The sequence below is a fragment of the Macaca nemestrina genome, chromosome 2 (assembly GCF_043159975.1).
Source record: "Macaca nemestrina isolate mMacNem1 chromosome 2, mMacNem.hap1, whole genome shotgun sequence".
NCBI lineage: Eukaryota > Metazoa > Chordata > Mammalia > Primates > Cercopithecidae > Macaca > Macaca nemestrina.
Window position 1 is genome coordinate 132,794,976 of NC_092126.1, and position 25,819 is coordinate 132,820,794.

The following is a 25,819-nucleotide window of genomic DNA, read 5'->3' on the forward strand; positions in this document are numbered from 1 at the left end:
TGCAGTGAGCTGAGATCATGCCACTGCCCCCTCCAGCCTGGGTGACAGAGTGAGACCCTGTCTCAAAAAACAAAAACAAAAACAAAACAAAAAGAAACTGCATTGAATGTCTGTTAAATAGGTGTAACAGGTGCCAACTTAACTATCAATCAAACCATTTGAGCTGGATCTTCTATTGAAGGATGACAGATTGCATAAACAAGTAATTATTAAAAAGGATCTTGGTTACTATTAATAAACACCAATTTCCTCAACTAATCTACTGGCACTGATCAAGACCTGGGTGATTAGCAGTTTAAGAGCTTTTCACTGACTAACTTGCCTTCAAATTGCCCTTTATTAAAAAGAATATCATGTTTCTTTCAGTTGTTTGTAGAATCTGGCCTTCAATGATGAATTCAGCTTATTATCTGCTGGACTAAATAACTAGAAATTTCTAACCCTAAATTTCTCTTTACTGATTCCTAGGTAAAGCAATATTAAAGGTGACAAACACAAGAAAACAGTGATTATCATTGTACCCTCGTACCCTGACCGGCAGCATTGGCATTCTCGGATAACTTGCTGGAAAGGCAAATCTCAGGTTCCACCCCAGACCTACTGGATCAGAAAGGCCGAGAGTGGGGCCCAGCAATCTGCTTTTAACAAAGGGCTTAAGAACCACTGCAATAGGATAAACACAACATAAAACAGAGATTTTGACTGGGTGTGGTGGCTCATGCTTGTAATCCCAGCACTTTGGGAAGCTGAGGAGGGCGGATCACTTGAGGTCAGGAGTTCCAGACCAGCCTGGCCAACATGGTGAAACCCCACCTCTACTAAAAATACAAAAAATTAGCCGGGTGTGGTGGTGTGTGCCTGTAGTCCCAGCTACTCAGGAAGCTGAGGCGGAGGCTGCAGTGAGCCAATCTCATGCCACTGCACTTCAGCCTGGGCGACAGAGTGAGACCCTGTCTCAAATAATAATAATAATAATAATAATATTTTCAAGAAAGAAACCATAATCAACTCCTTAAATTGGAGAGGTGGTCAGGGAGGCTGTGCAAAGCTTTTGGGTGGACAGCTCAGGAGGTTTGTTTTAGGAGACTCTAGCAAGTGACCTGAACTGGCAGTGACAAAATATGAGTGCTGTCATCTAATCCCCCAAAAGAAATACTTCTAAAGGGCCAGGCGCAGTAGCTCATGCCTGTAATCCCAGCACTTTGGGAGGCAGAGGTGGGTGGATCACCTGAGGTCAGAAGTTCAAGACCAGCTTGGCCAACATGGTGAAACCCTGTCTCTACTAAAAATATGAAAATTAGCTGGGCGTGGTGGCGGGTGCCTGTAATCCCAGCTACTCAGGAGGCTGATGCAGAAGAATTGCTTGAGCCTGGGAGGCGGAGGTTGCAGTGAGCCGAGATCATGCCACTATACTCCAGCCTAGACAACAGAGCAAGATTCCCTATCAAATTAAAAAAAGAAAAGAAAAAAAAAAAGAAGAAATACTTCTAAGCGACAACAGCTCTCTCACTGGGTATTACCAGGTGGCAGAGACTGGGCTAACCCTGTGCTCTATAGGCGTATTATGCTATTAACATCAGTGTCCCTGGTCCATGGATGTGAAAACAGAGAGTTGAGAGAGATTAAGCAATTTAAACTCACAAAGCAAATGCGACTCCAAACCTGTGCTTTAACCACTTTGCCTTACTCCTCCAGGATTCTAGGAAGAGGGGACAGGAAATGGGGAAGGAGCAGAGGAAAGATTTTAACTTTGAGGCTTCAGCATTTATCATTATGGTGGCCACTGATTAATTCCATCAAAATATGTATTGCTTAGGTGATGACAGTCTACCTTTTTCAACTAGATCAAACTGGATTACCCCAAACTGGATTAACCACATCAAGGATCTGAACATAGATAACAAGACTTAATGTGTTAGCAGTGTTTCTTGAACCATACCAAACCAGAACAAACCAAACAAAAACCATAGCCTAATTGTCCCTTAGTATCAAGGACACCAAATTTAGGGTTTTTTGTTGTTGTTGTTTTGTTTTGTTTTTGAGACGGAGTCTCGCTCTGTTGCCCAGGCTGGAGTGCAGTTGCGAAATCTCGGCTCACTGCAACCTCCACCTCCTGGGTTCAAGCGATCCTCCTGCCTCAGCCTCCCGGGTAGCTGGGACTATAGGCAACTGCCACCATGCCTGGGTAATTTTTATATGTTTAGTAGAGATGGAGTTTCACCATGTTGGCCAGGCTGGTCTGGAACTCCTGACCTCAAGTGATCTGCCCGCCTCAGCCTCCCCAAGTGCTGGGATTACAAGCATGAGCCACCGTGCCCGGCCCCAAATTTAGTTTTTAAAAAACACTTTTACATGAGCTGCAAAACCAGACTCCAGTCATTTTCAGCAGAACCTTAAAACAGGGAGTCCAAACTGCTACAGGTGAGAAGTCCAATATATCAATTAAGGCTCCTTAACCCACACAAGGTATTTCTGAAGCCCCACTTTTTATACTGACTCAAAAAGCTCCAAGTAAGATCTCTACCCTGGATGAGTTATCTCTGTTACTGTTAGGGGATACTAAGGCCTGGGATGGGCTGAAGAAAAGAAGAAACAAGCCGACACTTTTATTTGCAGTCAATCATATGCAAAGGCAGAAAGCTAGAGCTCAAGTTCATTCAATGCCTCATGCCACTCCTGATTATCGCAAATGAGTTCAGAAAAACTGATTACAGACTGAGCTAATTGCGTAACAGCTAAAAGAAAGAGGCCTCCTCACTTTCTACCCATCCAGACTAAACTTAAAAGAGAGCAGTTCCACCCAGCCAGGTAAGCAAGGTGAATTCATTTGGTCCAACCCTTGAATGCGCAGATGAGAGAAACAAGACCCACTGAAAGTTGAAAACTTACCAAAGTTCCCACAGTAGGTGGCAACAGATCTAAAGGACCAGAGGTTTGTTCTCGGGACAACTGCAGGCCGGAGCACAAGAGGAGGAAGAGGAAGAGGAGAGAATTGGAAAGCTAGGGAGGAACGGAAGAAGAGGGAGGGGCCGGGAAAGGAAACGCCCAGCTGGCTGTGCCAGACCTTGCTCTCCTCCCCTCCTAAGCCACAGGGTCTTTCCATTCTTGGAATTTCCTCCCTACCCCATTTAAACCTTTCTTGATCAGACCTTAACCCAAGTCAGGTTGCAGCTATTTACAGAGTGAAAAGTGAGAACTGAAAGAATTATGTAAGCCTTTCTCCTGGCCTCTGGCCAAAGCTAGGGATGCCTCCCACTGTTTCTGAGCAAGGTGGGAAGTTGTTGGCCCATCCTTCATCCAAAGAAGCTCCTTCACAGGGCTACAGGTGTGAGCATGCAAAGAAGGCCTTCATGGGGGTTTAGGTGTGAGCATGCATTTCTAGGCGTCATGCATTTCTAGCGCCTTCACGGGGGTTCAGGTGTCAGCATGCATTTCTACACCACCTCCGGTCAACAGTTCCCTCAGATCTCTCAGCTCTTCTTTCATAGGACGATAAAAGATACTATTTGGGCTTTTATTTTATTTACGTATTCATTTATTGAGACAGAGTCTTGCCCTGTCATCCAGGCTGGAGTGCAGTGGCGTGATCTTGGCCCACTGCAACCTCTGCCTCCTGGGTTCAAGTAATTCTCCTGCCTCAGCCTCCTGAGTAGCTAGGATTACAGGCACGCACCACCATGCACGGCTAATTGTTTGTATTTTTAGAAGAGACAGGGTTTCACCATGTTGCCCAGGTTGCCCTCAAATTCCTGAGCTCAGGCAATTAGCCAGCTTTGGCCTCCCAAAGTGCCGGGATTACAGGCGTGAGCCACAGCACTTTGGGCTCTTAAGGTGGCCATCCTAGGCACTTGCTGTGTGCAACAAGTGGAAGCATTTTACTTACACAAACTCATTTAGTCTTCATAGCACCCAAGATGTTGGTGCTCTTTCTAATTTACAGATGAAGAAACTGAGATTTAGAAAGATCACCTAGCTGCCCATTATTTTACTAGAGCTAGTACACAGCCAGCCAGTATGTACCTAGGAAAAAATCAAAAAGACCAACCAACCAATCAGCTCTAGGCCTATGATTTACAGTAATAAGGTTTGGCCTTTAGAACTGCATTCAGTCCCAGGTCTCCCTGTTCCTAGGAGTTTTGTGGTCTTAGATAAACTAACCTTTGTGAGCCTGGGTTTCCATACTATAAAAATACGAATACTGACCTGTTGAATAGGATTCTTGGGTATATTACCATAGAATGTTATGAAGGCACTTGCCTATGTTCAATAAATGTGTTCTTTCCTGGCCAGGTGTGGTAGCTCATGCCTGTAATCCAAGCACTTTGGGAGACTGAGAATGAGGTGGTTAAATTGCTTGAGCCCAGGACTTTGAGATCGGCCTAGGCAACATGGTGAAATCTCATATCTATGGAAAATACAAAAATTAGCCAGACGTGGGGTACACACCTGTAGTCCTAGCTACTCGGGAGGCTGAAATGGGAAGATCACTTGTGCCCAGGGGGCACATGATCTGCAGTGATCCATGATCATGCCACTGCACTCTAGCCTGGACGACAGAGCAAAATCCTGCCTCGGAACAACAACAACGTTCCTTCCTTCCTGATGGTAGTATAATAAACCAAAGATTTTACCAAACACTTTATTCCTACCACTCTCTGCACAGGCTGGTGGTGGATTATTACCATTGAGAAGAATCCCAAAGGGGTGATCTAGGTTAGAGTTGGCAGATTTAATATATTGGACATACTTAAAAATTTTTCGTTGTTCATCTGAAATTCCAATTTAACTGGGCATCCTATATTTTTATTTGCTAAATCTGGCAACTCTAAGGGTGTATAATAAACTGCCTGGGAAAAGAACTTTGAAAGTAACTTGCCAAGTTACAAGTTGTGAGCAGTTTGGGGCTTGGTTTGACAGGGTCTATTGGTAACCAGTGGAAGCTCAGCGTAGAAACTCACTTTTTCAACATCATGATCCACGGGATTGGTGTCAGCCTTTTATTTTCTCAGCATTCTACCAAAGATGCATCCTGTAGCAGGAAACCTGCTTGTGTTCTGGGAAGTGCAGTGTCCTCTCAGCTAGAATTCCTTTGTCATTACATTTTTGTCTGTGGCCTAACTTGTAACAGGGGACAATTGCTCTGCCCATCTGCATGCTTGATGGGGATCAACTGTCAAGGTATTTGTTTTTAGGTCTAAGGAATTTCTAATGAGAATGAAAATGTGATGAGAGATTTTTCTAAACGTCAGCCAGCTCCCTGAGGACCCCGATTGTGTCTACTTTGAACCTTTAACTCTCTTAATAATGGGTAGAAGAAACATCATCGATAAGAATGACAGACTGGGAAGCAGGTTCACTTGAAAATCTGTAAATATTTTTTAAAAATTTTATTTTTCTCCTGTTAAATTCACAGAGACAGAAAGTAGAATGGTGGTGGCCACGGACTGCAGGAGGAGTGAATGGGGAGCTGTTTAATGGGTGCAGAGTTTCTGTTCCTCCAAGATGAAAAAGTTCTGGAGATTGGCCATACAACATAAACACGGCCAGTCGCAGTGGCTCACACCTGTAATCCCAGCACTTTGGGAAGCTGAGGCGGGTGGATCGCCTGAGGTCAGGAGTTCGAGACCAGCCTGGCCAACATGGTAAAACCCTGTCTCTACTAAAAATACAAAAAATTAGCCGGGCGTGGTGGTGCGTGCCTGTAATCCCAGCTATTCAGGAGGCTGAAGGAGGAGAATCGCTTGAACCCAGGAGGTGGAGGTTGCAGTGAGCCGAGATCATGCCACTTGCACTCCAGTCTGGGCAACAGAGCGAGACTCTCTCAAACACACACACACACCCAACATAAACATTACTTAACACTACCAAACACTACTCTTAAAAAAGGTTGAGATGATAAATTTTATGTATATTTTACTACAATTTTTAAAAAAATTATTCTTAAATCTAGAGTTAGAAAAAGGATACATAGGCCAGGCATGGTGGCTCACGCCTGTAATCCTAGCATTTTGGGAGGCCGAGGAGGAGGGTGGATCACAGGTCAGAAGATTGAGACCATTCTGGCTAACACGGTGAAACCCCGTCTCTACTAAAAATACAAAAAATTAGTCGGGCATGGTGGCATGTGCCTGTAGTCCCAGCTACTTGGGAGGCTGAGGCAGGAGAATTGCTTGAACCCGGGAGGTGGAGGTTGCAGTGAGCTGAGATCACGCCACTACACTCCAGCCTGGGTGACAGAGTGACTCTGTCTCAAAAGAAAAAAAAAAAAGAAGAAGAAGAAGAAGGAAAGACAAAAAGAGAAAGAACACAGAAAAGAAAACCAATCAATGCAGACAATGTTTTCTACAAAAGAATGGAAAGTCAAAGAAATGTGTTTCTCTCCTGGGAAACTTCCTACTAGACAAGTGAAAAATTACTTATGGTCAACTTGAAGTCCCAACTCTTTAATCCCTCTTCCTGTGTGTGTGATTCAATGTGTCTTTCCTGATCACACAAAAAAAATGGATTAACCACATTAGCCATCGGAACACAGATAACAAGACTGTATTGTTATGTGTTATGTTATCCCTTACTGTGTTTCCAGAATCAAACCAAAAGGCGTGGAAATGCTTATCGGTGGGGGAATGTAGAATTCTCCCTCAACAATGTCGTCCCACAGCTCCCGTAGACTCTGGATGGTTTGCACTTTGAGAAGTGGAAGTAGTTCATGTCATGCTACTTTCTATTCCTACCGAATGCCACACATGCCTGTGTCTCAGCCAGCCGCTACCTGAAGAGGCCAAGTATGCTGAGTTTCATTTCAGGACCAAGTAGCTATGATGGGTGTAACGGCCTGGTCCACTCCAGTGGAGAAAGAAACTGAGAACTCAAATGGATCTAGAGAGTTACTTCCTGTATAGGACTGATCCTCTGTGGTGTTAGTAACTGTCTAAAGATGTATGAAGGTGGGACTTAGGGTTTTTGTGTTCATTTAGTTGCATCAGGGTTTTTTAAGCTGTGAAATGCAAGGAGTTTTGAAATGTAAAATACTTAAGCTGTGAAATGCAGAAGCCTGACTTCTACTCTGATTCTGTGGTTCATAGAGTAGAGTGTGTGGTCCAGCAAGAGGCTGAAATAAGTGTGGAAAATGCTGCTTATGTGTCCCCTTCTGGGAGATTTATAGTGCTCATGAGCAGATTGAAAACTTAGCCAAGAGAACTCGGGGAACTTTGTTTAACTTTTAACTAAGTATTGTAGAGAGGAAAATCACTTCTCATGAGCTTTTTTCACAAAAGTGTTTTGTTGATTCATCAAAGGCCCAACCTGAAATAAGACAAAAACATTCCATTTCTGTCAAGTAAGCCTTCTTTATTCTGCTGGCCAGGAAGGTAATGATTCTTACAAATTTGTGTTGGGATACAAAAAAAGAAACTGGCTGGGTGCAGTCGCTCACACCTGTAATCCCAGCTTTTGGGAGGCCGAGTCTGACAGATTACGAGATTTAGGTGTTTGAGATCAGTCTGGCCAACATGGTGAAACCCCATCTCTACTGAAAATAAAAAAATTAGCCAGGTGTGGTGGCTAATTTCAAGAATTGCTTGAACCCAGAAGGCGGAGTTTGCAGTGAGCTGTGATTAAACCACTGCACTCCAGCCTGCGCAACAGACCGAGGACCCATCTCAAAAAAACACAACAAAACAAAAACCCGAAAAACAAAAAAGGAAACCTCTAACAGTGGTAAAATGCATGTGGTATGGAGCCCTAATTTGCCACTGTCTAGCTATGTGACCTAAGTAGTAAGCTACTTAACAGCTACAAAGTTCAGTTTTCTTATCTAAAATGGGGACAGTGACAGTGCCATCACAGGGTTGCTGTGAGGATTAAACATATTAATAACAGTAACAATGGCAAATATTGTTTATTGAGACAAAGAAACGGTTCCAGAGAGGCTAGGCAAACTACTCACAGGTACATAACAAGTGGCTGGGCCTGGATTTGAACCCAGGCAGTTAAATTCCAAAGCTCCTCTCTTCACTACAGCCTCCCCATAGCGCTTTGCCCACGGGAGATGATATTTTTATTATTGATACTGACGGTAAAGGCTCTGGCAATGAAATTAGATTTCAGAGCTTTAAGTGCTCCAGAGGTGTAAGAACTAAGGGGCAAATTTCTTGAAAGTGTTTTTATCCTCCCTTCATTAACTAGTCTCCAGAGCATCCAAGAAAATTCCTTTCCCATGGGAAATAGCTGCATTTTTTTTTTTTTGGTAGCACAGTTGTAAATTGTGAATATTCCCTTCCCACTTGAAGCTAAGTGTTAACATAACTCTCATTCTGACCCAGCATTGAATTGCAAAATGTACTCACTCACTTTTTCTTACAAGTAGAAGCACCCTAATCACATAGTTACTTGGTAACTTTCACCTCTCAAAATCTTAAAAAAAAAAAAAAAAAAAGAAAGAAAGAAAAGGCCAGGCACGGTGGCTCATGCCTGTAATCTGTAATCCAGCACTTTGGGAGGCTGAGGACAGTGGATCACGAGCTCAGGAGTTCAAGACCAGCCTGGGCAACATGGTGAAACCCTGTCTCTACTAAAAAATACAAAAATTAGCCGGGCATGGTGGTGGACGCATGTAATCCCAGCTAGTTCAGGAGGCTGAGGCAGGAGAATTGCTTGAACCCAGATGGCAGAGGTTGCAGTGAGCTGAGATCACACCACTGCACTCCAGCCTAGGCAACAAGAGTGAAACTCTGTCTCAAAAAAAAAAAAAAAAAAAAAAAAAGCTTTGCTTTTACAAACTTTTTTGTGGCTGGCAGCTGGGTGATAAAGCCTTGCCTCCTTGCCGTGTCAGCTTTCAGGAATTCTCTGTTTGTCTGTGTTGTGTTACCCAAGTAGCCTGTTATCTTTGCAGTTTAAGGGCTGACTTGGAAATTCAGACTGTCATCTATTTAAAGAAAATGGAAGTCCCCACTCCACTATTTTAATTAACTTTCAGAGAGCAGGGTTTCCTACTGGTTATGATAATGTTAACTTAAAATACTCTGAAGGAAACACGGCAGGAAGCAAAATAAAAAGGGGAGGACTGCTATTTTTAAAGGCATTCTAGGAAGAAGAGTTTGAGCAAAGCCATGAAGGCACATAGCATGGGCTACACGAAGAAAAAGGAAGAGAGGCATGAGCAGATACTAAGGAGTATGCACAGCAGAGAATGGGAGATTACATGTGTAATGCTGACCAAGTATGGCCTTGAACGCCAGGTTGTGGTGTTGGTGGGCAGGTGTCTGTGTGCAATGAGAAACTAAGAGATTTTTAGAAATAAACAACAATGATCAAATCTATGTCTTAGGAAGGTAACTGGAGGTTACACGCAGGCAGTAGTGTGTGGTGGAATCAGAACAGATCTGAGAACTCACCAGCAATGTAACAATCTCTTTGGGCTTAAATTTTACATTTATTACTTTGTTCAGTGGAGATAACAGCTACTGTGGTAGGACTGAATGAAATCAGACATGGACATTTAAAATAATGCCATAGGCCAGGTGCGGTGGCACACTCTTGTAATCCCAGCACTTTGGGAGGCCTACAAAGGCGGATGACCTGAGGCCACGAGTTCAAGATCAGTCTGGCCAGTGTGGTGAAACCCTGTCTCTACTAAAAATACAAAAAATAGCTGGGCGTTGTGGTCCTCATCTGTAATCCGAGCTACTCGGGAGGCTGAGGTATGAGAATTTCTTGAACCCGGGAGGTGGAGGTTGCTGTGAGCTGAGATCACACCACTGCACTCCAGCCTGGGCGACAGAGTAAGACTCCATCTCAAAAAATAATACATAAAATAACACTGTAATACTCAATTATTAGCTCAACACATAATTCACACACACACACACACTTTTACAGTCAGGCTGAATGGGAGGGAATGAGGACTGAGAAAGTTGTGGTGCTGATCAACAGAAGGAAAGGAGGGAGCTATCTGACAGGTGGAAAAAAGATGGGAAGGGAAAGGGGAAATCTCAGAGAGCATTCAAGAGAGAATGGAGCTGTAATTCAAAGGGAGACAGTGGAAGAGGAGCTGGTTTGGAGGCTGGGCTGTTGGTGAGGTCAGCTTTGGAAATGCTCAAGAAAGAGGTGGATATTCACAAGGAGTGGACTAGAGCAGCCTTAAGAATTAGGTGTTCAGTCATTGTTTTTACTGAAAAAGTCACTTTGCCTAGGAAGGTATTTGGGTACATATTTTGGTCCACGTTTATTTATTTATTTATTATGTTTTTTGAGACAGAGTCTCAATGCCTGTAGTCTCAGCTGCTTGGGAGGCTAAAGCAGGAGAATCGCTTGAACCCAGGAGGCGGAGGTTGCAGTGAGCCAAGATGGCACCATTGCACTTCAGCCTGAGCAACAGAGCGAGACTCTGTCTCAAAAAAAAGAAAAAAAAAAAATCCCAGCATTTTGGGAAGCTGAGGCAGGCAGATCACTGAGGTCAGGAGTTTGAGACCAGCCTGGCCAACATGGTGAAACCTCATCTCTACTAAAAATATAAAAATTAGTTGGGTATGGCGGTATGTGCCTATAATCCCAGTTACTTGGGAGGCTGAGGCAGGATAACTGCTTGAACCCAGGAGGTGGAGGTTGCAGTGAGCTGCACTCCAGCCTGGGTGACAGAGCAAGACTAAAAATAAATACACACAGATGTTCATCATAGCATATTTTATATTAGCTTTATGGGGGAAAAAAGCTAATATAAATAACACCATGATAAACATCTTTTTTCCCATTATATGGGAAACAAGTAATATTTGTAACAATAGGGGAGTCCATCATGTCCATCAATTTGGTAAAATAAAATGGATTGCAGGAACTGTTCTAAGTACTTTACAAATGCAATATTAATTCATTTAATCCTCACAGCAATCCTATGGAGTGTGTATTATAATTGTAAGTCCCATTTTTCAGAGGAAACTGAGGCTTGGAGATTTTAAATAATTTGTTCAAGATTACACAGGTAAGGCCGGGCGCGGTGGCTCAAGCCTGTAATCCCAGCACTTTGGGAGGCCGAGACGGGTGGATCACGAGGTTAGGAGATCGAGACCATCCTGGCTAACACGGTGAAACCCCGTCTCTACTAAAAAATACAAAAAACTAGCCGGGCGAGGTGGCGGGCGCCTGTAGTCCCAGCTACCAGGGAGGCTGAGGCAGGAGAATGGCGGGAACCCGGGAGGCGGAGCTTGCAGTGAGCTGAGATCCGGCCACTGCACTCCAGCCTGGGCGACAGAGCGAGACTCCGTCTCAAAAAAAAAAAAAAAAAAAAAGATTACACAGGTAATAAGTAGCCGACCTGGCATTTGAATCAGGCTGTCTGGTTCCACAGTCTTTGCTCTAACCACTACAACATTGCCTCATGGTATTTTATTTTGCCTGACTTTCTTTTTGTGTTTTTTATTTTTATTTGTTGAGACAGAGTTTTGCTCTGTTGTGCAGGCTGGAGTGCAGTGGCGTGATCTCTAGCTCACTGCAACCTCCACCACCAGGTTCAAGCAATTCTTGTGTCTCAGCCTCCCCAGTAGCTGGTATTACAGGTGTGTGCCGCCATGCACAGCTAACTTTTGTATTTTTAGTAGAGACAAGGTTTTGCCATGTTGGCCAGGCTGATCTCAAACTCCTGGCCTCAAGTGATCCGCCCATCTTGGCCTCCTAAAATGCTGGGATTACAGGAGTGCACCTGGCCTTGCCTGATTTTCTTTTCCTTTTTTCTTTTCTTTTTTTTTTGTGACACAGTCTCACTCTGTCATCCAGGATGGAGTGCAGTAGCACCATCTTGGCTCACTACAACCTCCACCCTATGGGTTCAAGTGATTCTTTCACCTCAGCCTTCCAAGGAGCTGGGACTACAGGCGTGTGTGACCATGCCAGGCTAATTTTTTTTTTTTTAAGACAGTTTCACTCTTGTTGCCCAGGTTGAAATGCAATGGCGCAATCTCAGCTCACCGCAACCTCTGCCTCCTGGGTTCAAGCGATTCTCCTGCTTTAGTCTCCCAAGTAGCTGGGATTACTGGCATGTACCACCATGCCCAGCTAATTTTGTATTTTTAGTAGAGACAGGGTTTCTCCATGTTGGTCAGTTTGGTCTCAAACTCCTGACCTCAGGTGATCCACCTGCCTTGGCCTCCCAAAGTGCTGGGATTACAGGCATGAGCCACTGCACCTGGCGCCAGGTGCCTGATTTTCTCAGAAGAGTTTTATAACAAGGCAGGGTGCGGTGGTTTGCACCTGTAATCCTAGCACTTTGGGGAGCCAACATAGGCAGATCAGCTGAGCCCAGGAGTTTGAGACCAGCCTGGGTAACATAGTGAATCCCTGTTTCTACAAAAAATACAAAAATTAGCCTGGTGTGATGGTGTGTACCTGTAGTCCCAGCCGCTCAGGAGGCTGAGATGAAAGAACTGATGGAGCCAGGAGGTGGAGGTTATAGTGACCTGAGATCATGCCACTGCACACCAGCCTGGGTGACAGAACAATGCTCTGTCTCAAAAATAAACAAAAACAAAACAAAGCAAAACAAAACAAAACAAAAACAAAAACAAAGAGGAGTTTTAGAACAAAACTTTGGAGGAAAAACATATCCTCTCTATTCGGGGGAGGAGAAGATCAGATAGGGAGAGCATGGTAATTTACGAAGTGCTCCCATATCTCCTCAAAACCAACCTGCAAAGCCATTGTTTTGATTAACCCCAACTTATAGATGAGGGAACCGAGGTTCAGAAAGGATAAGTGGCCACTCAGAGGGATGCTGCCAGTCTACGTGATTTCCAATCCCACACTCTCTCCACTACTTAGCATAGTTTGGACAATTTCAAAACAGTGTGTGCCACTTCAACCCCATGATCACTCAGGAAAACCACCAGAAACAAGCTCAAGTGAAGGCAAAGGCCTGGACTGGGCTTGCCCAGAGTTAACTTGCCAACCTTGATGGCCTAGGGCTAAAATATTTGAACAACTGAAGGACTGTCCCTTTTAGGCCTTCCTTTGCCTCAGGCAAGGGATCTTCCCTAAGGAAGGTTCGTGAAATTAACCATTCTCTTTCTATTCTCCACCTCCCCCACAACTATAGGTTATTATAGCTTCTTCAGAACAACCTTAGTCTCAAAAATCTCATCAGAGGTAGCTAAGAGACCAGACAGGATGATAGTAATAATGAGGATAATAATAACTAAATTAATAATAGTAGCCCAAGGGTGTAGATTATTTGCTGTAAGCCAGATGTTGCCCTGAGCAACGTTTACATACATTTGATTCTCATGACAATTTTATGGGAAAGGTACCATTTTACTGATGAGGAAACTGAGGCTCAGAGGGTGTCAGTCACAGGCTTGAAGGGCTAAGTGGGGAAGGTGGGTTAGCAATCCACAGATGATTGAGTGTGAGCTTTTGGGCCCTGAAACCCTCATTTACAAATTGACTTTATCATCACCCCCCCACATGATTTCTTACCTAGAGTTGTTTTTTAAAAATCACCCCCATAAATGACTGTGTTCCTTGCATATCTGATATTCCCAGGAAACGTGGTTTTTCTGGGAAAGACAAGAGTAGAGACACAGTAGCTTTTTTTTTTTTTTGAGTCTCACTCCATCACCCAGGCTGGAGTGCAGTGGTGCAATCTCTGCAACCTTCGCCTCCCAGATTCAAGCAATTCTCCTGCCTTAGCCTCCTGGGTGGCTGGGATTACAGGTGCCTGCTACCTTGCCCAGCTAATTTTTATATGTGTAGTACAGACAGGGTTTCACCATGTTGGCCAGGCTGGTCTGGAACTCCTGGCCTCAAGTGATCCTCCCTCCTCGGCCTCCCAAAGTGCTGGGATTACAGGTGTGAGCCACCATGCCCAGCCTCAGGCATGAGCCTTTAATGATACTAATGGTCTATAAACTACTTTATCCTCTTTTTTTTTTTTTAATCTCCTGCCCTTTTCTTTCCATTAAAAACAATTGGTGTTTGATTTTCATGATTTCTTCAAATTTCTTAACCTAGAAAAATGTAAATACACACACAGGGAGGGAGACAGAGAGAGAGAAAGCACAAACCAGAACTGGTGGGAGATTGTGGTGAGGATTTATGGTGTTTTAAGTGGCATCCTTGAACATTCTACCAAAGCCGAATGGGCAGATGACAAGAGTGTTGGGAATTTCTGAAGTGAAGTACAACTCCGTAACTGGAAGTTTTCAAGCTTGGAAGGCATTATTGTGTTAGTCCGTTAAGGGGCGCATTATTCAAAGACTTGGCTGGGAATAAGTGCTAGGCGATCTGTAAATAATCTACGAGTAAACGTCTACCAGGAGTCGAACATTAACATCGTAGAGGCCGGGCTTTCAAAGGGGTCACTGGCCTACAAAGGGAAGCGTTGCCTCCACCCTTTAACTGTTTCTACAACTCCAACGATTGCACTAAAAGGACAACATGGAGCAGGTAGAGGGTGAATTCAAATATAAACACTCTCTGTGGATGTGGCCAGTGAGGCAGTTAGAACCAGTGAGTGTCTCCGCAGCAACAATACAACTGTTAGGTCAAGTGTATGAAGGGTGAGGCCCCTCTGGGGCAGCTGCGAAAGAAAGCCCCTATTAATCCCTTAACTAAGCAGCTGATGGATTTAATCTTTTTGTGCATACATTATAACTCTTCGAATACAAGATTATTGTTTTTTTTTTTATCAGCATAAGCTATCAAAGCTTTTTATAGATTTCTTCATCTCACTAATTAACAGATGACAGAAAACAGAACTTTGGAGAGCTTCTGGTTACAATTCGCTGGCATTCTGGCTTGAAAAACTGTAAGAAAGCGTCATTCCCTGATTCATTCACAAAAAGAATAGGTCTTTATTTGAGGAGCGAAGAGATCTCAGTCTCCTGCCTCAGAGTTCTACTTTCCTTTGATTTTGTATCCATTGTTATTTAAAATAACAACATAAAATGATTCTTTAGGGTTATTTTGCATAGTAATATCAGAAAAGAAAATCATTACCTGGTATAATCTCCCTTGGCTTCCTAAAAACAAACAAACAAAAACAAATGGAGTTGATCAATATGTATTTTTGTTAAGCTAAATGAGTTTTATCTTGATTACTTCGCCTCTTAAAGTTCCTAAGTTTTGTTCGGAAGAGTGTTTCTCAGGACCGCTCTCCCTACAGCCATAAGAATTAGGCACTGATAAGAAAACGCTGACTGTCCTGTTAGGAATATTCCTTATTCTTAACAAAAGAAACATCTATATGTGAAAAAGCACAAATAATTATTTCTCACGGTACGTTTTTAAGATCACATGATAAATGCTTTTCATTCAAGTGGCACACTTTTTAGACTGGAGGAAGACCTTTTAAACCACAATACAGGTAAACAAACATATACTATTTGTTTTCCCTTTACTTTTTAAACCAGCATGGAAACAGACTAACGCCTTTAAGAACTAAAAGGCTCTTTTACTGGACCACAAGAAAATGTATACAAAAGTTACTAAATTTATATGAAAATTACAGCTGTTGTAACAACTGCTCCCTCAAGTATCCCAGAGCTCTCTTCCAGGAATATGAGTTTAACTCTTTTCCTTCAGAGCAGGCTAAATCTCATTTTTCTTTGAGACTCACAAGATCACATTGTAGCTCATGCAAACTATTCGAAAGCAGAAGACGGTGGCTCACAGTTTTCATCAGCAAACAATTAACTGGCTTAAAAATCCAGCAGACACTGGCCCATGCAAAAGTTTCAGAGTTGCAGGCAGTTAACAAAAACGAACAAACACAAGGGAGCTGCTAAGAGGCAGTTTGTCCAATCTTACCTGTAAAACAAACGCGGCTAACTTGAAGATGGTTTCGCTGTCTACTTCGATTTGCCCCTGTTGGTGGAAAAGGAAAGCATCATTGAACATGGGGCTATCCTAGGTTGTAGCAAATGACTCTGAAGTTGAGGAAGCTGTCACAGCTTGGCACCTTCAGTTTTCGATCAAATGCAGATCATACCATTGCAGGGGAAAGTGGGGGGTGTGGAGAGACTCATTGAGGGTTAAGAGGAAACCACTCTCTCTCTCTCTCTCTCTCTCTCTCTGTGTGTGTGTGTGTGTGTGTGTGTGTGTGTGTGTGTGTTGTCTATTTTAAATAGCTCTGGTGAGGGTTTATGTTTAGAGAGCAGTATTCAGGAAGAAATGGGAATGACTTTGAGGCTAAACATTCAGAAAACTTCTAAATGAAAAATTTTTATCTCTGCAAGTTCATTTTTAAGCACCCTGCAGATTTTCCTAGATTCATTTGTTGAGTGTTTTCCTGGGATAATTATTTTTTCCCTTGTGTTATAGTACAGTTATTTCAGTATACACACAATGCAAATATTATTAAAAATATAAATTCACTTCTGTGTCAAATGACACATTGTTGAGTTCACATTTGTACTATTATAGATGAAATGTGAGGCCTTAAAAATCAGTTACAGCAAATGCTTTGAAGACTAAAATTCTGTTGATTTATATTGAAGTTTGAGGAACTCTATCAGTTTTCCATTTTTTTTTTCATCATTCAAAACCCCAAAGAAAAATTGGAGCTCTGGGCCTTGGTAAAGAATGCTTTTTCAGGGTTTGGTACAGTGGCTCATGCCTGTAATCCCAGTACTTTGGGAGACTGAGGGAGAAGGATCACTTGAAGCCAGGAGTTTGAGACCAGCTTGGGCAACATAGAGAGACCTCATCTCTACCAAAAAAAAAACCCACCTTTTTCTGTAGCCCAGTAGGGATGCATAGTTATGTGCAGAAAGGGTATAGCTCTATCAATAACACTCATATGCACCTTTATATTTTTTAAATTGTGATGATACATGAAATATTATTACTGAACCATATTATAACAATGAATGGTATAGAGGGATCTTTATTTTAAAAAAAGGTTTCAGTGGTAATGTTAACCTGTAAGTTTTAACATATGCAAAAACAATTCCATGTAACCCCATTATTGCCTAAGTCCTGTATAATTAGTACTTGAAAGGGTATAGTGTTTAAGAACATGGAATTCCTGGAAATTGCCCTGCATTCTTTCTTCCTCCCTTCCACCTCTTGAATCTGAGCTGGAGTGTTTCCTAGTTATACCAAGTGCATCAATGGGGAGATTAAGTCATTTTAAAGTAAATATACAATAGACAGATTCACAGAGGTAGTCATGCTCAGTGAGGATTTCTGAAAGGATTGTGCTTTTCTCTCAGGTTTCCACGTGATTTGATGAGGGTTCTCAAAAAACAAACAATATTTTTAAACCCATAAAATAAAATGAGCAAATAAAAACCCCAGGGTGTTACAATGCCAGCAGTGATCATTATTCATGTTTCCCTTATATTACAAGATGAAAACAAATTAATTTCATCCTCTAACACACAGGCCACCCTTCTGAAACCTGAGACAGAGGATCTGCTTCAAAGTTTTTTGCCTCAAAAGCTGACAGGCCCAGAGCCTTGGAATTCAAAGCTCGCCCATAATCTCTAGAAACAGATTACAAAATCAAAGGGAAGCCAAGCTGATTGTAGAAATCAACTGCTCTCCGCCTTTCAGGCAGGAGACAGTGCTTTTCCAATCTGGTGAAAGATGATGAGGTGGTTCATCCAACAGGTGAGGTGGGTGTTGATCAAGACTAAATTTTAGAAAGGCTACATTCCTTAGTTCAAAGAAAAAGAAACTCACGGCAAGGGAAGACGGCTAACAGGAGAACTCAAAAACATCATTGGGTTTGAAATTAGGCAGGAACGCAAAGGTAAAGTCAAATGTGTCTTAAAATCTTAGAGAAGAAAAAATTAAGATGTTAAAAACACTAAAGATGAATAAAGTGAATTGAAAATTACTGCCAACTCCTCTGCCATCCCACGATCCCCCTTTGCCTCATCAGAACCTTACACAAGTCACCTGAAAAATATTTCCGACACCAACTTCTCAATTTAGTAAATGGAAGTTCAGCAGACAGAAAAACCTACAGCAGATATTCTTAGGGAAGCAGCCAAATAATTTTCTACTTTAGAAGGGTTATTAAGTATAAAAAATGCTGAAATGAGGAACTGAGCAAGACAAGTACCAGGCTCAGACAGCTCCGGAAGAGTGAGGAGCAAATATCCAATTCACCTGTGGACTTTTCCACCTACACAAGTGGCCCCAGTGCAGTTCTGGTGGAGGAGGGTGACGGTGCAGTGAAGGAGTGGGCTCTAGCAAAATCTTGTTCCAGGAAGAGAAGAGAATGCATGCTTTGGCAAAGGCCCATATTCTTTTAAAACCCTCAGCCCCTACCTCACCTTCCATTGAACAATCACTGTTCTAGAAACCCCAGGCCACAAATTTTGAGTCCTAATACTGACTGTCAACGTTCTTTGACTCATTCACGGAGTTTACTAAACAATACATCAATCAGGTGTAACATTATTTGCCTAGTTCTCTGCAATTTCATTTGGTGAAATTTAATTAAGACTTATAAAGAACTCCAGGATTTCAAGCCTGAAGTGTAAAAGCTGTTTTGGAAGTGCTGTCTGCCCAGGACGGAACATTTCTTTTACTCTCAACCATGGCAACAGAGATAACCTTATAGGTACTGGGCAAGCCAACACTTGAGAGAAGGATCTCCTCAAAGAGAGAGGTAACAGGATCCTTCAGTGGGTTTCCATGACTGTCATGGATAAACAGAGAGAACCAGAGAAGTGAGTCAGATGATGTGGCTGAATGCACAAAGGTAATATGAACAGTATCAAGTCCTGGTGCCACACCCTCATGGCTAATTTAGCTGGATTATAAACTCAATCAGTAGGTCACCGGGTTCAGGTGCCACACAGGACATTTCATTTTTGTCCTTGGCTTCTTGGATCAGTTGAACAAGACACCAGGCTAATGAGGTGATTATAGGTTTTGATTGCCAAGTAGGAGAACAGAATCAAAGACAGTTTTGGGGCTTGAAAGGGAAATTAGTGAAAATATGATTCCTATTTTTTTTTTTTTTTTTTTTTTTGCAGATGTTGAGAGGCAATGAGGATCAGGAAGATGAAGTGTAATGTCCAATCCCCTCGAACATGGTAAGTCTGGACTCCCTGTCCAGTGCTCTTTCCACTCTACCATGCACTAGTTAACTTTTTGTGACTCCAGTGCAAATGTCTCATCAGGAATCCTCCAAAGGTATGTTTTTGGTAAAAACTGGAAACAGGTGAGGCTGAGGAAAAATGAATCCAAATGCTACCTCCACTGTTGCTGGGACTGTATGTTATCAACATACATTCTCAAAGAAGAGTGGGAAAATATTTCTTAAGACTGGTTCTGCTCTTCCCATATGGACCAGTACTGCATGGAAACTTACCTGCACTACATCAATGAATATTAATACTGTGGTCACAAATACTTAGGATTTAGACATACTTGAGAAACTACTGGGACACCTCAGTTTGTTTCCAAGCCTACTACTAATGATCTATTTTAAGTATAAGTCTTTAAAATTAACTTGTAGAATACCAACAAATAAATGTAGAAGAAATGAAAAAGAAAGAAAATTACCATTGCACCTCTCCTAGTACTAACTAATTCAGGCAATAATCTTCAATAAATAAAAACTACTGAAGTCTGGCTTAGTGGCTCACACACATAATCCCAGCACTTTGGGAGGCTGAGGTGGGGTCACTGCTTGAGCTCAGGAGTTTGAGATCAGCCTGGGTAGCATAGTGAAACCCTGCTCTACAAAAGAGCAAAATTAGCCGGGTGTGGTGGCTCATGTCTATATTCCCACTACTAGGGAGGCTGAGGTGGGAGGATGGCTTGAGCCTGGGATATCAAAGCTGCAGTGTGTCGTGATCATGCCACTGCACTTCAACCTGGGCAACAGAGCAAGACCCTGTCTCAAAAACAAAACAAAACAAAAAACTCACAACTTTTTCTTTTTTTTTTTTTTTTAAGACAGAGTCTCATATTGTCGCCCAGGCTGGAGTGCAGTGGCACGATCTTGGCTCACCACAACCTCCACCTCCCGGGTTCAAGTGATTCTCCTGCTTCAGCCTCCCAAGTAGCTGGGATTACAGGTGCCGGCTACCATGCCTGGCTAATTTTTGTATTTTTTAGTAGGGATGAGGTTTCACCATATTGGCCAGGCTGGTCTCAAACTCCTGACCTCAGGTGATTCACCTGCCTCGGCCTCCCAAAGTGCTGGGATTACAGTTGTAAGCCACTGCGCCCAGCCAAAACCCACAACTTTTGAGTGAAAGTTTGATGAGAAAAAGGACAGGATATTTACATAATCACAAATAACTCTCCATAGATTACGTATTAATCACAAAAGGGAAAACAGTAACTCTTCCAAGGGGAAGCTGACACATATCATCCTAACCCTGTGATGAGATATTGCCCATAGTGGGGCAGATTAGCTTCATGAGCCTCCTGATCGTGAGGTATGCATGGAGAAGGACACAACCCCACCTAACCTGTGAAACGAAAATGTTTCACAACTGGAAACTGGGGGTTGGGAAAAGTCTGATTTGTAGCATTAGTTGATGTCGGCAGTGTAAATACTCCCACCATGGCTGATTTCAAGCTACCAATATAACATCATAGAACACAGAGTCGGAAAGAGATGTGAGAATTAGCTCTCATGAGATGGTACAAGCTGGCTTCAGCACACCATGGTGTAGCATTCCTGTCAAAAATGCATTACTAGATCCAGTCATGAGGAACCATGAGACAGATCCAATCTGAGGGATATTCTATAAAACATCTGGCTTATACTCTTCCAAAACGTCAATATGATGAATACAAAAAAAAGAGGTTCCAACGTAAAGGAGACTGAAGAATCATGACAACTAAGTGCAGCATGCTATCCCAGATCAGGAGGGAATATTACAAGGACATTACTGGGACAACTGGACTGTATATTAGGCAATAAATAGTAGAGCTTTAATGTTAAATTTTCTGAATGTGATCATTGTAATAGGGTCATATAAGGGATGTCCTTGATCTTTTTTTTTTTTTTTTGGGGGGGACAGAGTCTCACTCTGTCACCCAGGATGGAGTGCAGTGGCACAATCTCGGGCTCATTACAACCTCTGCCTCCCCGGTGCAAGCGATTCTCCTGCCTCAGCCTCCCAAGTAGCTGGGGTTACAGGCACATGCCACCACACCCGGCTCATTTTTTGTATTTTTAGTAGAGACGGGGTTTCACCGTGTTAGCCAGGATGGTCTCGATCTCCTGACCTCATGATCCGCCTGCCTCGGCCTCCCAAAGTGCTGGGATTACAGGTATGAGCCACCGCGCCCGGCCTAGGATGTCCGTGATCTTAGGAAATATACAATGAAATATTTAGGGATAAACAGGTATGATGTCTGTAACTTACTCTCAAGTGGGTCAAAAAAATTTACATATGAAAGGAGAAAGCGCAAATGGGGCCAAATGTTAAAAACTGGTAAATTTGGTTTGGCAGACATACTGGCATCTTTTGGTACTATTCTTCCAACTCTTCTGTAAGTTTGAAATTGTTTCATAATAAAAGTTTGAAGCCGGCTCCAGTGAGTGGTACGTGCCTGTAGTCCTAGCTACTCAGGAGGTGGAGTGGGGAAGATCACTTGAGCCTAGGAGTTCAAGGTTGCAGTGAGCTGTGATTGTGCCACTGCACACCAGCTTGGGTGGCAGAGCAAGACCCCATCTCTTAAAAAAAAAGTTTGCAAAAAGAAAAATATGGACATATATTCCTGGAGTGGTGGATATCTGTTTTGACTGGCAAGTACCCTTCTCTTTTTTTGAGCAGACAATTCCACTCTTTTGGATAATTACTTCTTTCCCTACTGGCTCTAGTAGAAACACATCATCATTTTTTGAGGAAGGATGGAACCTGCTCCAAGGACCCACTCAAGGATTTTCTGAATTAGACCAAAGGGAAGAAAGTTCCCTCTCTCTCTCTCTCTGGGGGCAAAGTTGGGAAGATGTGAGCTAGAGGGAATCAGTGGCCACAGATGGAAAGGAGCTACTTGACGTTGGTAGTCAACTGTATCCACTGCTGAGCAGGGCCAGACTTCAAAGCTTTTACAGTTCAAAAATAGACAAGAATGATACTCAAGCAGGGTGCTCTGGCTCACACCTGTAGTCCCAGCTACTCAGAAGACTGAGGTGGGAGGATCGCTTGAGCCAAGGAGTTCGAGGCTGCTGTGAGCTGTGATTGTTCCACTGTACTCCAGCCTGGGTGACAGAGTGAGACCTGTCCTTAAACAAAAATAAAAGGTTGGGGGGTAGGGGGACTATTTGGATGCTGTCTAGGATGCTCTCACTTTGAGAGCACCAACAAACAGTGCAAAGAACAGATGTAATAAGGACACAAATGTGTGAGTGCATGTAGCTGCCTGGAGTTTAACTCACATCTCATTTCTCCTGAGGACAGATCTACATGGAGGGAGGAATATCCTGGGTCAGAGAAATCCACACTGTTTTTGTTTGTTGGTTTGTTTGTTTGTTTTTGAGATGGAGTCTCACTCTGTCTCCTAGGCTGGAGTACAATTTCAGCTCACTGTAACCTCCACCACCCGGGTTCAAGTGATCCTCTCACTTCAGCCTCCTGAGTAACTGGGATTACAAGCACATGCTACCACGCCCGGCTAATTTTTGTATTTTTAGTAGAGATGGGGTTTCACCATGTTGGTCAGGCTGGTCTCAAACTTCTGACTTTAAGTGATTCGCCTGCCTTGGCCTCCCAAAGTGCTGGGATTACAGATGTGAGCCGTGGCGCCTGGCGACCCACACTGGTTTTTATACAATTAGGCTGGTGGTGGAGGGGCCATGCCAACACTGAAGACCTGCTACTACCCTACAAGGCGATTCTTCCTAAGCCATAGAAACATATTCCTCTGTGCTAATGCCTATATGCCCCCTAGAAAGCCAGGCCATAGCTACTACATTTGCACCCCACTCCTACTCACATCCTTTGGGTACATTATTTTCTCCCTTTTTGTCCAAGCTAGTTGTTAGAGGTAATCTTTATGGAGGATGGTCTCAGTGATATAATGCCCATTCATTCTTCTAGATCAGGGTTTTGCAACCTCAGCACAACTGATATTTTGAGTGAGAGAATTCTTTATTGTGAGGCTGCTCTGTGCACTGTAGGGTGCTAGGCAGCATCCCTGGCCTCCACTCACTAGGTGCCAACAGCAGCCTACCCCTAGCTGTGACAACTAAAAACATCTGTAGACATTGCCAGATGTCCTCAGAATGGCCCCTAGTTAAGAACCACTTCTCTAGATTCTCTAAGTTTTGTTCTTGGGTTAGGCTAGAGTAACCAGAAACCTACATAAAGCATAAGGGCTTATCCAGGTAAAATTGCCTTTTTGGAACTGTGTTCTGGCATTACTCCACTGGCTTATGTTGAAAAACAATATAAGTAACAACCCTCAGAGCTCATTATTTTAGTACCTCCAATGTGTTGTTGAGAACACTGTTTATTATACAATATGATGTCCCACTGGGAGGACCCATGGGAGAAGTTTCTGATTTTCCACATCAGTATTGACTGTGCCCCTTCTGAGCAGCTCCTTTCCTTTTACCTTAATGACCACTCTGAGTTATGTAAGTGATTGTAACTCCCTCTTTACTTTGGCTCTTAAGAGAAGTTGAATTATAAATTTGTGGGCTAAATGCTTTACACTAACCATGCTAAATGTTTTATACTAACCTTAATCTTGGCAGCATCTCGTTATTTCTACCTTTATTTTCTTACTTATAAATAACCCTAATTTCATCACTTACTATATTTTAGTATGTTTAGGATTGGCTTTTTTTTTTTTTTTTTTTTTCTTGAGACAGTCTCTGTCTGTCGCCCAGGCTGGATTGCAGTGGTGCTATACTGGCTCACGGCAGTCTTGACCTCCCAGGCTCAAGCAATTCTCCCACCTCAGCCTCCTAAGTAGCCAGGACTACAGGTGTGTATCACCATGCCTGGCTAATTTTTGTTTTTGTTTTTGAGATGGAGTCTCACTCTGTCACCCAGGCTGGAGTGCAATGGTGCAATCTCAGATCACTTCAGCCTCTGCCTCCTGGGTTCAAGCAATTCTCCTGCCTCAGCCTCCCTAATAACTGGGACTATAGGTGCGTGCCACCATGCCAGGCTATTTTTCTGTATTTTTAGTAGAGACAGGGTTTTGCCATGTTGGCCATGCTGGTCTCGAACTCCTGACCTCAAGTGATCTGCCCGCCTCAGGCTCCCAAAGTGCTGGGATTACAGGTGTGAGCCATTGTGCCTGGCCATAATTTTTGCATTTTTTATAGAGATGGGGTTTTGCCATGTTGCCCAGGTTGGTCTTGAACTCTAACCTTGCTTGGGCTCAAGCAATCCTCCTCCCTCAGCTTCCCAAAGTGCTGGGGTTACAGGCATGAGCCACTGCACCCAGCCAGTACATTCAGTATTTACTGTTTTTTTTTTTTTTTATTGAGGTACATACAGTAAAATGCACAAGTCTCAGTGTACAGCTCAATACATTTTGACATGTGTTTGTTACTCATGTAATCATCTTCCAGAACAAGATAGCAAAATCAAACATTTTCACTAATTTTTTCATGTTAGGGAAATGTATATATTTGGTGTTTTTTTTTATTTTTGAGACAGAGTCTCACTCTGTTGCCCAGGCTGGAGTGCAGTGGTACTATCTCCGCTCACTGCAAGCTCCACCTCCTGGGTTCACGCCATTCTCCTGCCTTAGTCTCCTGAGTAGCTGGGACTACAGGTGCCCGCCACCACGCCCGGCTAATTTTTTTGTATTTTTAGTAGAGATGGGGTTTCACCATGTTAGCCAGGACGGTCTCGATCTCTTGACCTCGTGATCCGCCCACCTCGGTCTCCCAAAGTGCTGGTATTACAGGAGTGAGCCACCGCGCCCGGCCAGGGAAATGTATATATTTCTATAAACTATATTAAATCAATACAATTATTTTGCTAGTTAAAAAAATGTAAAATAATCTTGAAAAACAATTTCAATTTGCAATTTTTTTTTAATATTATCTTTACTGGTTTGAGCAATTTTAAAATTACCAACCAATTTGAGTATTTCCCTTGCAAATGCGTATTATTTGCTATTACCCATATGTGAAATGAGCCTTTGTTTACTTACCTATTTGAGAACCTATATTTGATCTGAGTTGTATATACATTACTAATATTATTAACCCTTTGTCTTATCTACTAGGTACAAATTGTGTCCTTCAATCTGTTCTCCTTTGACATGCCCTTCTCCTAGACTGTGAAGTCTGATCGAACTGGGACCTATCGCCCCACTGGAAGAACCGTGGGGCCACGAGCAAGTTATTTTTTCCGAAACTCAGCTCCTCATCAGCAAAATGGAAGATAATATTATTAACTTTACTAAGTCATTTGAAGCAGCAATCCCCAGCCTTTTTGGCACCAGGGACCAGTTTTATGGAAGGCAATGTTCCCACAGACCAGGGTTGGGGGATGGTTTGGGGATAATTCAAGTGTATTACATTTATTGTACTCTTTATTTCTGTTATGATTATATTGTAATATATAATGAAATAATTATACAATTCACCATAATCATAATCACTGGGAGCCCTGAGCTTGTTTTCCTGCAACTAGACCGTCCCACCTGGGGCTGATGGGAGACAGCGACGGATCATCTGGCATTAGATTCTCATAAGGAGCATGCAACCTAGATTCCTTGCACGTGCAGTTCACAATGGGGTTCATGCTTCTATTAGAATCTCATGCTGCAGCTGATCTGACAGGAGGCAGAACTCAGGCGGTGATGCGAGTGATCGGGAGCGGCTGTAAACATAGATGAAGCTTCGCTTGCTCACCCACCCGCTGCTCATCTCCTGCTGTGT

At 42.9% G+C, this 25,819-nt stretch overlaps 1 protein-coding gene and 1 long non-coding RNA gene across 7 annotated transcripts in view; one reads left to right on the plus strand and one right to left on the minus strand.

The window, feature by feature from the left end:
• Positions 1-25,819, minus strand: part of LOC105483959 (FERM domain containing 4B) — a 364,588-nt gene that overhangs the window by 67,732 nt on the left and 271,037 nt on the right. For all 5 annotated transcript variants that reach the window (XM_071092071.1, XM_071092068.1, XM_071092069.1 and 2 more), the window contains 2 exons: positions 15,793-15,849; positions 14,983-15,005 (listed from right to left, as the gene is read on the minus strand). In XM_071092071.1, coding sequence (XP_070948172.1) covers positions 14,983-15,005; positions 15,793-15,849 — 80 coding nt within the window. The remainder of the gene's footprint in view (positions 1-14,982; positions 15,006-15,792; positions 15,850-25,819) is intronic.
• On the plus strand, positions 14,542-25,300 carry LOC139361998 (uncharacterized). Of its 2 annotated transcripts, none has more exons than XR_011620184.1 (3): positions 14,542-14,658; positions 18,978-19,037; positions 25,162-25,300. It is a non-coding gene; the product is annotated as an uncharacterized lncRNA (long non-coding RNA). The 2 variants fall into 2 exon arrangements; XR_011620185.1 differs by lacking the exon at positions 14,542-14,658 and adding an exon at positions 17,487-17,598.